The sequence below is a fragment of the Sus scrofa genome, chromosome 6 (assembly GCF_054392235.1).
Source record: "Sus scrofa isolate SSC_HxYL_T2T_F1_AM1 chromosome 6, Sscrofa_HxYL_maternal_Yorkshire_Landrace_v2.0, whole genome shotgun sequence".
NCBI classification, from domain to species: Eukaryota; Metazoa; Chordata; class Mammalia; order Artiodactyla; family Suidae; genus Sus; species Sus scrofa.
The window spans coordinates 115360065-115376140 of NC_139388.1; the positions used below are offsets into that span (position 1 = coordinate 115360065).

At 38.2% G+C, this 16076-nt stretch overlaps 1 protein-coding gene across 2 annotated transcripts in view; it reads left to right on the plus strand.

Moving 5' to 3' along the window:
• Positions 1 to 16076, plus strand: part of TAF4B (TATA-box binding protein associated factor 4b) — a 117115-nt gene that overhangs the window by 11665 nt on the left and 89374 nt on the right. The window contains exons 3-8 of one of the 2 annotated variants that reach the window (XR_014807742.1): positions 1820 to 1927; positions 7416 to 7568; positions 7672 to 7794; positions 10139 to 10228; positions 13273 to 14628; positions 15061 to 15151. Coding sequence is in view for 1 of the 2 variants with exons in the window: in XM_003127875.4 (XP_003127923.1) it covers positions 1820 to 1927; positions 7416 to 7568; positions 7672 to 7794; positions 10139 to 10228; positions 13273 to 13902 (1104 nt within the window). In the remaining variant the exon portion in view is untranslated. Of the gene's footprint in view, positions 1 to 1819; positions 1928 to 7415; positions 7569 to 7671; positions 7795 to 10138; positions 10229 to 13272; positions 14629 to 15060; positions 15152 to 16076 lie in introns of those variants that run through there. The other variant, XM_003127875.4, reaches the window with a different exon arrangement.

The following is a 16076-nucleotide window of genomic DNA, read 5'->3' on the forward strand; positions in this document are numbered from 1 at the left end:
GAAAATGCTGAATGTAGTATAGCATTTTCTTTTTTTTTTAATTTTTTATTTTTTTGCCTCCTCCCCCTTTTTTTTCCAGGGCTGCACCTGTGACCATATGGAAGTTTCCAGGCTACGGGTCAAATCGAGTTACAGCTGCAGGCCTACACCACAGCCACAGTGGCCAGGATCTGAGCTGTATCTGTGACCTGTACCATAGCTCAAGGCAGTGCCAGATCCTTAACCCACTGAGCAAGGCCAGGGATTGAACCTGCAACCTCATGGTTCCTAATTGGATTCGTTTCTGCTGCGCCGAGACAGGAACTCCTAATATAGCATTTTCTTGATGAATCAGGCTACTCTTCATGAAAAGTTTCATTGTATTCTGTAGTAATACTGTAATATTAATAATACTGTAATACTGAATTCTGCCAGTCTCCCCTACCCCACTGTGTTCTATGCTCTCCTAATTTGATCTAGGTTCTCGACCAGTCATTTTCTCTATTTCTGTATCTGTCAATGGTAGCTGCTCCTTCCCTTTCTTGTTTTCTATGGGTTGAGATAGGTTAATAGATTTTTTATTATAATCATATATTAAATAAGAATCTAAGGTAGAGAGGCAAGGATTAAGAGACAAATAAACTACAAGGGTTTTTTATACTGTACGGAGAACATTGCCAACATTTTATAACTATACATGGGATGTAACTTTAAAAAAATTGTGAATAAGTATGTTGTAAACCTGAAACATAAAATATTATACATGAACTATACTTCAATTTAAAAAAGAAATGATAATTATGTGATAAAGATAGAGATGTTAGCTAATGCTATGGTTGGAACCATATTACATTAACACATTATGCACCTTAAACTTACACAATGTTATATGTCAGTTATATCCCAATAAAAGATAAAGTTTAATTAAAGATATTTTTAATTTTTATAATTAATTTTTTTTTGTCTTTTTGTTTTTTGGGGGCTGCACCTGCGGCACATGGAGGTTCCCAGGCTAGGGGTCCAATCGGAGCTGTAGCTGCTGGACTGCGCCACAGCCACAGCAATGCCAGACCCGAGCCGCATCTGTGACCTATACCACAGCTCACGGCAATGCCAGATCCTTAACCCACTGAGCGAGCCCAGGGATCGAACCTGCAACCGCAGGGTTCCTAGTTGGATTCCTTTCCACTGTGCCACGACAGGAACGCCAAGATATTTTTTTAAAAAGACTAATAAAAGGATGCAAGCAATGGAAATAACAACAACAAAAAAGAATCTTTATGTTTTCCATGTGAGCCAAAATGTTAAATTAAAAATTTTAATGCTGGGGGTTCCCTTCATGGCTCAGTGGTTAACAAATCCTACTAGAAACCATGAGGTTGCAGGTTCAATCCCTGGCCTTGCTCAGTGGGTTAAGGATCCGGCGTTGCCAGTGAGCTGTGGTTTAGGTCGCTGACGCAGCTTGGATCTGGCATTGCTGTGGCTCTGGCATAGGTCAGCAGCAACAGCTCTGATTGGACCCCTAGCCTGGGAACCTCCAATATGCCGCGAGTGTGGCCCTGGAAAAGACCCCCCCAAAAAAAAAAATTTAATGCTGACATACTGTGATTTTTATTTGCTTAATCAGTTGCCTCCTTAGGAATATGAAATGAGTGTCAATGGGCCAATTGACTGGTTAGTTTAATGGTAGAAAATGTGCGTAAAATTCATAAGGTTATAAAATCACTCAAAACAAAGAAGTTTGCTATGGTTAAGTGTTTTGATGTTTGCCATAGTACTGATTGATTTTAAATTACTAAGGCTGATAATTCTGTTTTATCTCTCCCTCCCCCACTTCAAGAATTCCAGTTCACAGTTAATCAAGAAAGTGGCAGTGGCACCTGTTAAACAATTGGCACAAGTAGGAACTACTGTGGTAACCACCGTTCCCAAGCCTTCCCCAGTACAAGTAAGTTGTGACTTGTGGGTATGTGTACCTTAGTTATTTTCCTGTCTTTCATTATTATTTATTATTAGATACTTCCTGCCAGATATATAAGTTGCTGACTCTTGGACACTGGAACGAACAATTCAGTGGTATATGAGGATGTGTATCAAACTGGGAACTGTTGGAAGTATGGGACACAAGATGAACATGGTATATGTTCTTGGAATACCAGTTTTATTTGAATGTATTAAACTAATATAAATGCATCTAATAGCCATGTGTCGTAGTGTCTAGAAGCAGATGCTGGGACAGAATTTTGGTCTATGGGATATTATTAGGGAAGGAGGGTAAGAGTTTGAACTAGATGCAGGCCCAATAAAGCCTCGGCCAAAGTGGTGGAGAGCTTTGGAGCGGGTGCAGCATGTCAGAGTTGTCCCACTGTCTGCCAGCATGGTTGGATGAGCCTTAGTACCCTCTTTGTGATCAGTCGTTGGATGTGGACTCTTCAGGGAGAGTTGTGCTTGTGGGCAAGGTAATTTCTCTGTACCTGAGGAAGACCCCGAAGGAACTGACAACTGTTGTCTAATAGCATTCCCAACAAGTAGGATGACACAGAGCTCTCTTTGTGATGGTATATCACACTCTACTTTTTGCATTGTTGGGATCTGCTTCTCATGTGTGTTGGAAACCAGCTCTTCTTGGATTCCAATAGGTTTCTTCCTTGAGGAAACAAAGAAGAGGTTAGTAGGATAAACTACTGCCCCACTGCTACAGCTTATACCACCATTTCCCTCCTCCAACATCCATTCTAGATTCCCCCCAAACTCAACTACCAACTCTTTACTGGTAGTGTGATCAGACTTTTACCTCTGAGGCATCTGAGGTACAAATTTACACAGTCGTGAGGCAAGGGTTGCTGCACTTGTCCATTTATCATCATAATTGGGCAAGGAAATACCAAGAGCACTTAAGTGGATCACCTGGAGTCCCTGCACAAATTCCTCTTGGCCTCCATTGTGTAAAAGCAGCCCTCCCTATTTAGTTGCCTGTCTCATGGTAATGGCTTTTCTCTTTCCTGATGGTCCCTGGACACAGGAAACTTAAAGTGCCCAAGCAGCAGCCATGCTGTTTAGTTTATAGGGACTCTGGCTATGTCCTTTGATGAAAGGGTGCCTGCTATAGATAGGAATGGAAAGGACAATGCCCCAGTGGTTCTTTGGGAGAAATGGTAAGTGGATCTGCTCATCCTTCTACTCTTTGATTCCTTGGTTCTTCATGTTTTTGTTCTATTGGGGACATAGTACCATACAGAATGTTTTTATTCAGAGATTACACTGAGTTTTGGAAGATGGCGGATGGAATTCTATCTTCATAGAATGTTGTCTCTGAGCTGTACTTCACCTGTGTTTTCTGTGGGCCGTTCTAACACTTTACTGGGCAGGCAGCTTCTTGGTCATGCTGCATATGTATGATACAATCAGTGGATCCCTTGGTCATGGGACCATTGTTGCACTTCCTTTGCTGTGTCTTTGCTGTATTCTTCTGATACATCTTGTTGGAGCATGTTATGTGAAATCTTATGCTGTAGATCAAATGTGGTATTTGGTGATCCAAAATTATTTAACCATATTGCTTCCTCTAACAGATGGTGAGCAGCAAATCTGATTTTAAACATAGCTTCCCCCCCCCCAATAATGGCTACTATTTATTGAGCACTTAATATGTTGGATACTTTTTCAGTGCTTTACATCATTCGTCTCATTTCATCCTGTGACTATTCTATAAGGAAGTATTATTTCCTCTTTATGTGTGTGAAAATAGGTTTAGAGAGGTTAAGAAACTTGCATGTAGCAAAGAAGGTATCTAAGCCAAGGTCTCTATCTAACTCTGGAAACTCTGTTCTTAATGACCTCTGTACTGATTGTCTTAAACTCTAGATTCCCACCCCTGCTCTTTCCGTTATTTTAAGGAGATCACTGGGCCAAAGAGTACAGATTTAGGCCTACTGATATCTAATACATGTTGTAAGAAATAATTTTGTTTCTTAAAACGGGATTTTTTTGATGATCAGTCAGATGTGGACACCAAATAACACCACAGAGAGGTGTATGAAAGTGAAAGAGATTTATTATACTATACTCACAGGTCCTAGAAGAGGTGGGCATGGCATGCCATGCAGGGGGCACCCTGGGGCAGGTTCAGCCAAACAAGTGGGGACCTGAGAAAGAATGAGGACTTAGGGCCAAGTGCCTTTGTAGAGGATTGGTATGAAGTCAACAAGCAGAAGATGTGAGGGTATTTTACTGGTGTGTTGGAATGTCACCAGGTCAGAGTTGGGAAGGCAGAAAGAGAGCCTGTGGCAGAGACTGACCTTATCACACTCATATACCTGGTCACCTGGGGATGTTGAGGCACCAGGAAAATACGGAGTTTGAAGAATTTACAATGCAATTATTTTATGAAAGGGTTTTCACTTCAGCAATACTTTCAGTATATCAGTTTTTTGTTGTTGGATCTATTTCTTTTTTTTTCTTTTCTTTTCTTTTTTTTTTTGTCTTTTTGTCTTTTTTTGATGTTGTTGTTGTTGTTGCTATTTCTTGGGCCGCTCCCGCGGCATATGGAGGTTCCCAGGCTAGGGGTTGAATCGGAGCTGTAGCCACCGGCCTACGCCAGAACCACAGCAACGCGGGATCCGAGCCGCGTCTGCAACCTACACCACAGCTCACGGCAACGCCGGATCATTAACCCACTGAGCAAGGGCAGGGATCGAACCCGCAACCTCATGGTTCCTAGTCGGATTCGTTAACCACTGCGCCACGACGGGAACTCCCTGGATCTATTTCTTAAAGATTTAGTACATATGGTTGTTTTAAAATGGTATATCTATGTTACTTCTTTGGATTATTTTTCCATATATATGTCTACCGTTGCTATTTCTATGTGGGTTGTGTATACCTTATTTATTTATTTATTTTTGCTTTTTAGGGCCGCACCTGCAGCATATGGAGGTTCCCAGGGTCAAATCGGAGCTACAGCTGCCAGCCTACGCCACAGGCACAGCGACACAAGATCCGAGCCACATCTGAGAGCTACACCACAGTTCAGGGCAATGCCAGATCCTTAACCCACTGAGAAAGGCCAGGGATTGAAGCTGCAACCTCATGGTTCCTAGTCAGATTCGTTCTGCTGCACCACAATGGGAACTCCCTGTATGCCTTTTCTTAATTTAGATTCAGTTGCTCCTCAGTGGTAGGCTAAAGTAGTGGAAGTTTATCAGTGAAGTTAGTAATATCTGTGTCCACTTAAGGATAGAGCATTTCTTGGAAATAAGGAGCTAGAACTTGGATGACTCTCCTTAAAAGGCAGTTTAGTTGTAAATTTGCATACAGTTGATTTCACTATTTCTATGTATAACTGATTTTCACAATTTATTTCACATATATCCCAGATCTTTTCTTTCCTGTCCCCCAGACATGCCTAATCAGTGCCAGTGCAGTCTTGGAAAGCATGGAGATAATCTCGCATGGTCTAGAATATTGAGAGTTACGATTGAATTTAAGACAGTCCACCCATTACTGCAATGTGATTACATAGAGTAAGACTGGGATTATGTATCTCTCCATGCCCCTTAAGAGGTGAAATTGGCATGGAAGATGCAAGTATCTGGTAAGGTACAGGTAGTAGCTTTATTAGAAAGGGTTATGAAGGACAGATTTTGAACTGGAGACAAAATAAAATATTGACAAAGAAAGTGGAAATTCTATAAATGCTTCTTCTACTCACAAAAATAGACTCTTTTCCTGAGCTTACATTTCACTGGGCCTTATTTTGCTTCATAAGGAAGAGGAACAGTCTCCTTTGAGGAGCCCCTTCCATCAGTCCTCAGAGGTCATTATAGTCACCAACTAAGGTCTGACATTACCCCTTCCTAAATATAATAGTACAGAGAGTTAATGGCATAGTATAAAATTGACTAACTGAAGAATATGTATTTACTGTACATAAACCTAAAAAAGCTTATTAGAAAATCTCCAAAAGGATTCAGAGGAAACTGCACAGTACTTGTCCTTGAGGAACAGAACTAGGGTGAGAATAAGAAGGAGACTTAATTTTCATTGTTGTTTTTGAGGTCTGTTTAATAAAATTATACTAATTTAGATATGATTTTTAATTTTACCTTTTTTGTTTAACATTACGTCATAAATTTTAATCTTAACAATTAATCAGTGTTTTAAATTTCTTTCCCATTTTTACCCTCAAAACATTCTTGTCTAAGATACGTTCCAGTCTTTCTAAAGTGGAAAATTTTGATGTATATTTGAATTCATTTATCTTGACTGTTGCAGAAATTTTCTTGATAATAACAACCAGAGCTTTCTGTGTTGTATGTCTATAGGACACAAGCATTTAAATTAAAATGATGGTGCAGGAGTTCCCGTCGTGGCGCAGTGGTTAATGAATCCAACTAAGAACCATGAGGTTGTGGGTTCGGTCCCTGCCCTTGCTCAGTGGGTTGACGATCCGGCGTTGCCGTGAGCTGTGGTGTAGGTTGCAAATGCGGTTCGGATCCTGCATTGCTGTGGCTCTGGCGAGGGGCTGGTGGCTGCAGCTCTGATTAGACCCCTAGCCTCCATATGCCGCAGGAGCAGCCCAAGAAATGGCAAAAAGACAAAAAAAAAAAAAAAAAAAAAAAAAAGTGATGGTGCAGTGTTCAGTTCCCTGTGCAAATTGTAAATAACATTCTCTCCTCCACCCTCAAACTTTACTCATGTTCTGTAATTTTTAGTATTTGTCTCTAAGAATTTTTTTTTTAAGATTGCTGCTTTATCTCAATGGTTTTCTAAATTACTACTCAACTTGTGATTTCTTGTATTAAGCTTTTTATCCTGAAGGTGGTGCTATAATCACACTTCATCTAATAGAGGACAGAGGAAGCAAGTCAAATTCTTTTCATTGTGAAAATAAGATAATCACATTTTGTAATGTTTGTTGTGGCTTTTCTAAATAATCTACATAAGATCAGCTAATTTGAATATAAGATGATCAGTTGATCTCTCAGCTTTATACTTAATAAAAAGCACAATATTAAATATTAAAAATTCTGTATTTTCATATAAAGACAACTATTTCAAATCCTTTTTGGAGAAGTATTAAACAATATTATGTGAGGACTGCATGCTTGGCCCTGTTTTTAAAAGATATGATAGTACCATCGCTGTCCTTATTGTTGATAGACAGGAGTCAGAGGGCTAGCAAGGTTAAGTAACTTGCCTTGAGGTCAACAGTTGGGTGAAATGAAAAGTATGTTGGTAGGTGAGAATGAGACCCAGAGCTGCTAGAGTCCAGAGTTGGTACAACAGTGTTTCATTGCCTTAGACTAGTAAAGCAAAATATTAAAAAAAAGCAGGCATGTCAAGATACATTTTGTACTCTATGTATGAAATGAGGCACCCACCATGATACATATTATAGTAATACCTATCTCAATTTCTATAACTTGTAATTTCAGTCTGCGGCTGTGCCAACCACTGTAACTCCGGTAAAGCCGCTGAATACTGTAACTACCTTGAAGCCTTCAAGTTTGGGAGCATCATCCGCCCCCTCAAATGAGCCTGATCTCAAAGCGGAGAACTCAGCCGCTGCTCAGGCTAATCTTTCTCCGGTAAGCTCTCACATTGGGCCATGCAGAAATACAGCTCTTTATGAAGTTTGTTGAATTCTATTTTCTGGCTAACATTTATGTATGTTTATATTTCTATATTTAGACAATGCTAGAAAATGTGAAGAAATGTAAGAACTTCCTCGCAATGTTAATAAAACTAGCATGTAGTGGATCACAGTCCCCAGAAATGGGGCAGAATGTGAAGAAGCTGGTGGAACAACTCTTGGTAAGGTGGTACTGTAAAATCTTGCAAGCTCTTTAAGCATCCATAGAACATGTTTTAAATAGGAAATAAAGTATTTTTAAAGGAGGTTTATCTTAAATTTTCTTTGGATAAACTTTACTTTTGCTTCTTGATAGCATCTTGGACTCATAAATATTGTCTATACAGTCGGCCCTCTGCATCCATTACGGTTGGTTCCAGAACCCACCACGAAGACCAGAATTCACGGGCTTCTCAAGTCCCATAGTTGGCCCTCCTTATCTGTGGGTTCTGCATCTGCGGATTCAACAAGCCGCAAATTGTAACATAGTACTACTCTGATCCTTAGTCGGTTGAATCTGCGGATGCAAATTCGAAGATATGAAGGGCCGACTCTTTTACTTTCTGTTTGCTAGCTTTGCTTTCCCTTAAGCAAAAAAGTGCTTTGGAGAGAAAGTTGACTTGGTCACATAAAAACTTATTACTAGAACTGCATAAAAACTTATTGCTAGAACTGCAAATGCAAGAAAACCAGACTGTCAACAAAAAATGAAATTCAGTTCTGTATGTCCAGACAACAAACTTTGTGGTACCTATAGAAGTAAGTTAACCTTCTTAGGTTTCGGTTTATTTCTTTATAGTCAAGAATAAATGTAATGATATTTGAGGTTTATGTAAATATCTTTTAACTATCAAATTAAACGTCTTCGGTTTCTTATAACCTCTTTCAGGTAAAGCAGATAAAGGTAGAAATTAGCAAATATTACATATTATATGCTTAAGAAATATACTGAAAATGTAACAAATACAACTTTGAATTTGTTTAACTACTAAAATCTACAAATTTTTCTGATGATATAATGAGAATTTTTTTGTCTATATTTCATATAAAATGGTCACTTTTTCCTAGCATAAAATGTGTATAATTCAAATATTGTATGGGAAAACAAGCATAGTTTATAAATATTAAAATAACCTTCTTTATTACTATTTTTTATGCAACCCACAAATTGTTAGAAATAGAGCACATTTGAAATAGTTAAAACTATTTAAATTTAGATATTTAAAACTACATATAAACAAATTTTTAATTTAAACTTTGAGCACCTTTTTTTAAGTTAAACATTGAGCTTTTGATCTTCGATTTTCAAGGTATGCTGGTTGTGAAAGGAGATCTGGTGGCTTGTTTCTCTGAGATGGAATATTCTAGATGGAGAGGCATAATGGATGGAAAGGAACATGTGTTCAAGAAAACATTTAAAAATTTTAAGTGCAAAAGATTTCTGTGAATTTTATGGATAGCTAGGAGCAGTCAGGAATTAAATATTATTTTATCTATTTAGCTTAAAATAGTGAATTGCAATTCTCAGTTATTTCTGTCTAGATACCTTTATAATATTCTTAAAAACTGAGAACTCCCAAATGTTTTTGTTTTTATGGGGTTGGAGTAAAACAGAGAAAATAAAAATTTTTTAATTTACTAGTTTATTTAATAATAACAGTAAATGCATTACATATTAGCATAAATAACATTTAAATGAAAACTCTTAATTTCCAAAACAGAAAATTTGATAAAAATTTTTACTTTGCTTTACATTTTGTAAATTCTTTAATATATGACTTAATGGAACAACTGGATTCCTATATTTGCTTCTACATTTAATCTGTTTTGCAATGTGTTATTTTGGTCAAAGTATTTGGAGAATATTTGGCTTCATGTGAAGAGGTGGTTGGAAAAGTATTTTAAGAGCTTTTCTTCAGATCATTATGCATATTCTTTATAGTCCACTGGGTTATCTTGTACCCTGAATGGATCGTTTACCCATGTATGATTTTTGGAACAGCTCTCATTTGGTCATCTAGAAGATAATGGTTTACTAAGTTGTACAAATCTACTAAAAGTTGTTTAAGATATCAAAAAAATCTCGCAAACAATCTCACCGAAGAATTTTTCAGCACTGCAAAGCTATTAAGCTCAGGATTATGGTTACCAAACCAAATAACTTCTAATTCCAATTGATAAAAAATGTACAGCTCCTGTGTCTTCACTTCTTAATTATTCTTAACAGACTGTATACCATTGCCTCGTTTAGCCAGCCAGCTCTTCTCTCACTTTGCTTACTGGGATCTTAAAAAAAAAAAAAAAATCATTTCTCTCTTGTACTCTTATCTGAAAAAACATCTCTATGTTTATTCATTTCATAGGGGACATGAAAAAAATAATGCCCCCGTTTAATGATGAACTTTGACTTTGTCACTGTTTAAAAGCTTGCTCTGTCTCTGATCATGAGTTACACACTTTTCCTCTTGTAAAATATTTGCAGACCTAGAAGTGTTTTGTTTTTTTTTTTTCTCTTCTGTTTCTCAGGACGCAAAAATTGAAGCAGAAGAATTTACTAGACAACTGTATGTTGAACTCAAGTCTTCACCTCAGCCTCACCTGGTTCCTTTCCTTAAGGTAGAGTTATGTGTTACTATGAAGAAATTGCTTGGATTAGACTACTTTAAAGTAATTTAAAATCTGAATATTTCAGTTTGATCTCAATTTAATGTGAAAATACTAACAGTATAGGGGACACCTCTCAGATGTAATCTGTTAAGCATGTTCATAACGAATATTCTTTGGATTGGAACACATTGGGAAAACAGAATTAACGTCTCATTCATGAAGATAACTTAATGATCATATTATTTAATGCTTGTTTCCGTAAAGATTTTTGACTAACAAATGCAGCCTCTGCTTTGTCCTAGTGACTCATGTTCTCTTAGAAATAAACCATAGAGTGCCAAATTTAGTAGGAAAGCCATTATTTTTAAAGATTAATTTATATTGTTAGCAGGCATACTCTTTTCAAAGATTTGTTGAGTTAATAGAATTTTGATAGAGAACAGTAACTTTGTTAACAAGAGCTTAGTTTTGCAGACTAAAAACAGTGTATTTCTTTTGGATGATCAAAAGCTGAAAAAGAAATTGAAATTTATAAAGCCATTAAAGATTTGGAATTATAGTAAACCAAAGACTTACCTCATATGTTTTGAAATAATATATCGAAGAGTTGCTTTTAGAAAAATTAGGCGTAATTGTCTAGAGGAGATGAAAGAGACCTCACAGTGAAAGACTCTTTTCGGTTGCCTCATGAAAGAAGAATGGGAAAGGAGATGGGGCACCACAGTTTTGGAAGGCTGTTAAAATAGTGGAGATTGTCATTGGGAGGGTGACCATTTTGATTAGGAGGATGCCAATCATGTGATATGAAGTATAGCTGAAGTAACTGAGAATGTTTTAGCCAGAGAAGACTGGTCTGGGGAAGGGAAGATTAAAAGGTCAGCACAGTACAGGACATCCAATGACCAGTGCCCTATTTTCCAGGGCCCCTCTGCATTGAGATGTTAGAGGCAGTTCTTCCTTCAATGCAAATGTTCCGTGAGCTGTAGGTGCTCTTCGTGACACTGACAGCTCTTTTTAGTGTGTCTGTATTTCATGCTCACTGGAGACACTGGGGGAGATGGAGGGAAGTAAGGTAGCATCTGCTATGTGTTCTGTGTTTTGCTAGATACTTTACTTTTGATGTGTATTGTTTGGACTTAATTTTCTTATCAGTCTTTGGAAAATAGGTCCTAGATATTATAGTATTTTCCATTTTGGAGATGAGAAAATTGTTTAAATTGACCTAGCTTTTGATCAAACATATGTGTAGAATATAGCCTGACTCTACTGGCTTACCTTGAAGTTACCAGATTATCACCATCAAGTATATGCACTTTGTATGGGCTGTTATTAAGCTGTATGCTTTTTTTTTTTTTTTTTTTTAAGCTTTATAGGGCCTCACTCACGGCATATGGAGGTTCCCTGGCTAGGGGTCTAATCAGAGCTGTAGCCGCTGGCCTATGCCACAGCAACGCCAGATCTGAGCCTTGTCTGGGACCTACACCACAGCTCACAGTAACACCGGATCCTTAACCCCCTGAGCGAGGCCAGGGATCGAACCTGCAACCTCATGGTTCCTAGTCAAATTCGTTTCCGCTTTGCCACACCAGGAACTCCAAGCTGTATGCTCTTTTCTTGAGAATATTTTTTTCTCATCCTTGAGAACTCTGGAGGTTTGATGTTGCATAGGGTTGCGGGATTTGGCATTTAGGCTTAACTTGGCCAAGCAATCAAGTGATAATTTAACATGCGTATTTTTATTATTGTCTCTAAGTCTTTAACATTTCTTTTCAGTTGTGTTTTTCTCAAGTTCCCTCCCTCTATCTTAGATTTCTTGCTTACAGTTAATTGAGCAAATCACTTCATTTGTTCATGTATTTCCAAACAGCTTATTTTCTGCCAGTTTTAAAGTTTGGTAAAAAGAGCATGAGAAACTTTCTTTCCTTTGATACTATTTGTAGATATATATAATTGAAAACCTCTTTAGATAAAAATTTTTCTCAATCTTTTTTTTTCTTTTCTTTTTAGGGCCTCACCAGTGGCACATGGAGGTTCCCAGGCTAGGGGTCTAATCAGAGCTACAGCTGCCATCCTAAGCCACAGCCATAGCAATGCCAGATCTGAGCCACAGCTGCAACCTACACCACAGCTCACGGCAACACCAGATCTTTAACCCACTGAACAAGGCCAGGGATCAAACCTGCAACCTCATGGTTCCTAGTCAGATTTGTTTCTGCTGAGCCACAACGGGAACCCCCTCAATCTTTTTTAATGAAGAAAAAAAAAAAAAAAAAAAAAAAAGGTAAAAGAAGTAACTAACAGGAAAGGAAGGGAAGAGAAGAGAAGCAAGAGTTTTTTAAGTAAAGACAGTCTGACTGGATTTAAATGTCAAAACAAGAATATCTTCGAAAACAACTCATGAATTTGCCAAAAGATTACCTACTGCCTACCTATTTTTCCGTCTCTTTTCCTTAGTCAAAGCCAAAACCAAAAAATCTAGAGATGAAAAGGGAGAACCTTCTACTTTTTAGTTTAAGCTGTCTTTATTGATTTTTTTCAGCAAGATACAAAGAAAGACCCCCCCCCCAGCTTAAAATCCAGTCAGAAAATATTCTCTCTCAATTAAGGAAATTGACCTTGCTTTCATTAGCTTTATTTTGATATAAAGGTTATCCAGAGTTTGAAAGTCCTTAAAAATCTTTTTTTAGATTCTCTTGTCCAATAAACAAACTTCCAGATACTGAAGTTATGAGTGATCTGTTATGGGGTTTAGATGTATATAAGTAGGATACAGTGTTTTATTTTATCAAACTAATATTTGATACCAAATTGATATCAAAGTATATAAAATAAGTTTAGTACTGAGACATAATGATTTTGTATTGAAAAATAAAGCACTTTGGGGCTTTAAATTGATTGTGTCCTGGATATTGACAGGATATAAATAATTGATTTCCTCAACTGAAACATTGATATACTTTTTATTTTACATTTTAAAGATATAAAATACAAAGTAGTTATGTTTTACTAGAGTTAATATGTTTAGATAAGTGTTTTTTTCCTCCCATTTCTAGAAAAGTGTGATTGCCTTACGACAACTCTTGCCTAACTCCCAGAGCTTTATTCAGCAGTGTGTTCAGCAGACTTCTAGCGAGGTAGTCATTGCTACCTGTACCACAACAGTAACACCTTCGCCTGTGGTGACAACTGCGGTTTCCTCCATCCAACCTGAAAAGTCCATAGTTGGTTCTGAAGCGGCAACACCTGGAACTGTGTCAGTGCAAACTCTGAATCCACTTGCTGGTCCTGGGGCAGCAAAAACTGGAGTTGTGACACTTCATTCTGTGGGTCCAGCTGCTGTGCCAGGAGGAACAACAGCTGGAACTGTTGTGCTTCAGACTCCGAAACCTCTTGTGACATCTCTACAGAACACAGTGACAACAGTGTCACTTCAGCCTGAAAAGCCAGTTGTCTCCGGGGCAGCAGTGGGGGCAGCAGTGACGCTGGCTCTCCCCTCGGTAACTTTTGGAGAAACTTCAGCAGCAGCTCTTTGTCTTCCTTCTGTGAAACCTGTTGTTACTTCTGCTGGGACCACATCTGACAAGCCCGTCATTGGGGCTCCAGTCCAAATCAAACTTGCACAGCCGGGCCCCATCCTTGCACAACCGGCAGGTATTCCACAGGCAGTTAAAGTCAAACAACTAGTGAGTACATTTTATTTATTTCTCAGTTTATTACTTTGAAAATTTCAGTTGTTAAAAAAATTGGCGAGACCAGTAAAATGAGCCCTCACGTATATCTTGACCAAGGGTGACCAGTTGTTAATGTTTTACTGTGTTTGCTTTGTCTCTTCTCCTCTTTATTCACATACACAAACAAACATAATTTTTTCCTAAATCATTTGAGAGTGGGTTTTCTCTTGAGGAAAAGGATTTTTTAATTTTTTTTAGCATAACTTCAATGTACTTATCACACATGGGAAATTAATACTGACACATTATTTCCCCAGTTGTCTCAACAGTGTCCTTTATAGCTATTTTTTTTTCTCTGATATTGTGTGTAGTAAATAATTTGTATACTATTCTATTTGTCATTTCTTTTTAGGCTCCCTTAGTCTAGAACAGTTTGTGGCCTTTTGCAGTTCATTGTGTTGTAAACTTTTAAGTGCCTGGGCTAGTTGTTTTGCAGAATGCCCTTTATTTGGTTTTGTCTGATCCTTTCCTCAGGATTAGATCCAGATTAAATATTTTATAGCAGTGTTTAGTATGTAGATATTATTATGGTAACCTTTCTTTTAAAAATGTGTTGGAGTTCCTGTCGTAGCTCAGTGGTTAACGAATCTGACTAGTATCCATGAGGACTTGGGTTTGATCCCTGGCCTTGCTCAGTGGGTTAAGGATCCAGCGTTGCTGTGGCTGTGGTATAGGCCGGTAGCTACAGCTCCCATTCAACCCCTAGCCTGGGAACCTCCATATGCTGTGGGTGTGGCCCTAAAAAGACAAAAAAATTAAAATAAAAATGTGTTGATGGGGGAGGGGGACAGTGAGGGGAGTGGATGAGGAAGAAGTTGTGTTTTTTTCCTACCCTCAGTAAGTTGGGAGGGTCTTGGGCGAAGGAAATCTCAGCTATCTATTGATTAGTGTTTAGATCTGCTTCACACAAGACAAAACAAGTTTTATGAGAAGACTGTGGGAGTTCCCATCATGGGTCAGTGGTTAACAAATCTGACTAGGAACCATGAGGCTGCAGGTTCGATCCCTGGCCTTGCTCAGTGGGTTAAGGATCTGGAGTTGCCCTGAGCTGTGGTGTAGGTTGCAGACGCGGCTCGCATCCCGAGTTGCTGTGGCTCTGGCTTAGGCCAGCGGCTACAGCTCCGATTAGACCCCTAGCCTAGGAACCTCCATATGCTGCGGGTGCGGCTGTAAAGGACAGAAAGACAAAAAAAAAAAAAAAGAAGAAGACTGTGAAAGTATCATTAACCTGTGGGAGATAGTACGTGGTGAATTAATTAAAAATCACGGTTTTTAGTAAAGTTCTCCCCTACCTTAAAATATACTATAAAATAGCTAACTGTTCTGAGTGTTGGTAATTGCCCTTGTTCTCTCTTGTAAACCTTCAAGGCTGTGTTTTGAATAACTTTGTTTCAGTGTATTCCATTTCTTAGAATAGTAAAATTTAAGTAAACTTCCCAGCCTTGTTTATGCTATTAAGAAAAGACATTAGTATTTATGGATGATGATTGTCTTTGAGGCAGAGGGCAAGCTTTGGGCAGAGAATGAAAGAGGGATGATCAATTTGGATAGTAGTCAGTCTTGGGTAGGTAGGAAGTAATAGTCATTTCTTGGGTGTTAATCTTTTCTCATCCCTTTCTACTCTGGATTCTGATTTTCAAATGGAAAAACATACCTGTCTTGTGGTGTTTTTCTTGGGTGTCTGAGTTTCATCTCAGAGATGAAACCTTTAGAAGCAGTGATTCTTAAACATCAGTCTGAGCAGCCAGGTTTGGGAACCACTGGAAGGTAAATGCCTTGGTGAAAGGTCTCTTTTGGTAGCAGTGAACAGAACTGAAATCCTCTTTATGAGTCATAGCTGACTCTTGAATCAGTGTTAATCTTTATTGAAAATCTATAGCATATCCATTCCTGAATTAAAATAATACTTTATAGTTGCATGGAGTTTTAAAAACATGTCATATATGCAGTACAGATTTTGTAATAGTTTGGTGAAGAAAAGACAGGGAGAAGGGTCCCAGAAATTTTAAGTGACCCATCCACTGGCACTCAGCAAGTAATAGATCTCCCATTAGAACCCAGTGTCTTTTGCCTTAGATGTTGTTGCTTATGGCAAGAACTTCTAGATTTCTAGAGTATCCTAAAAC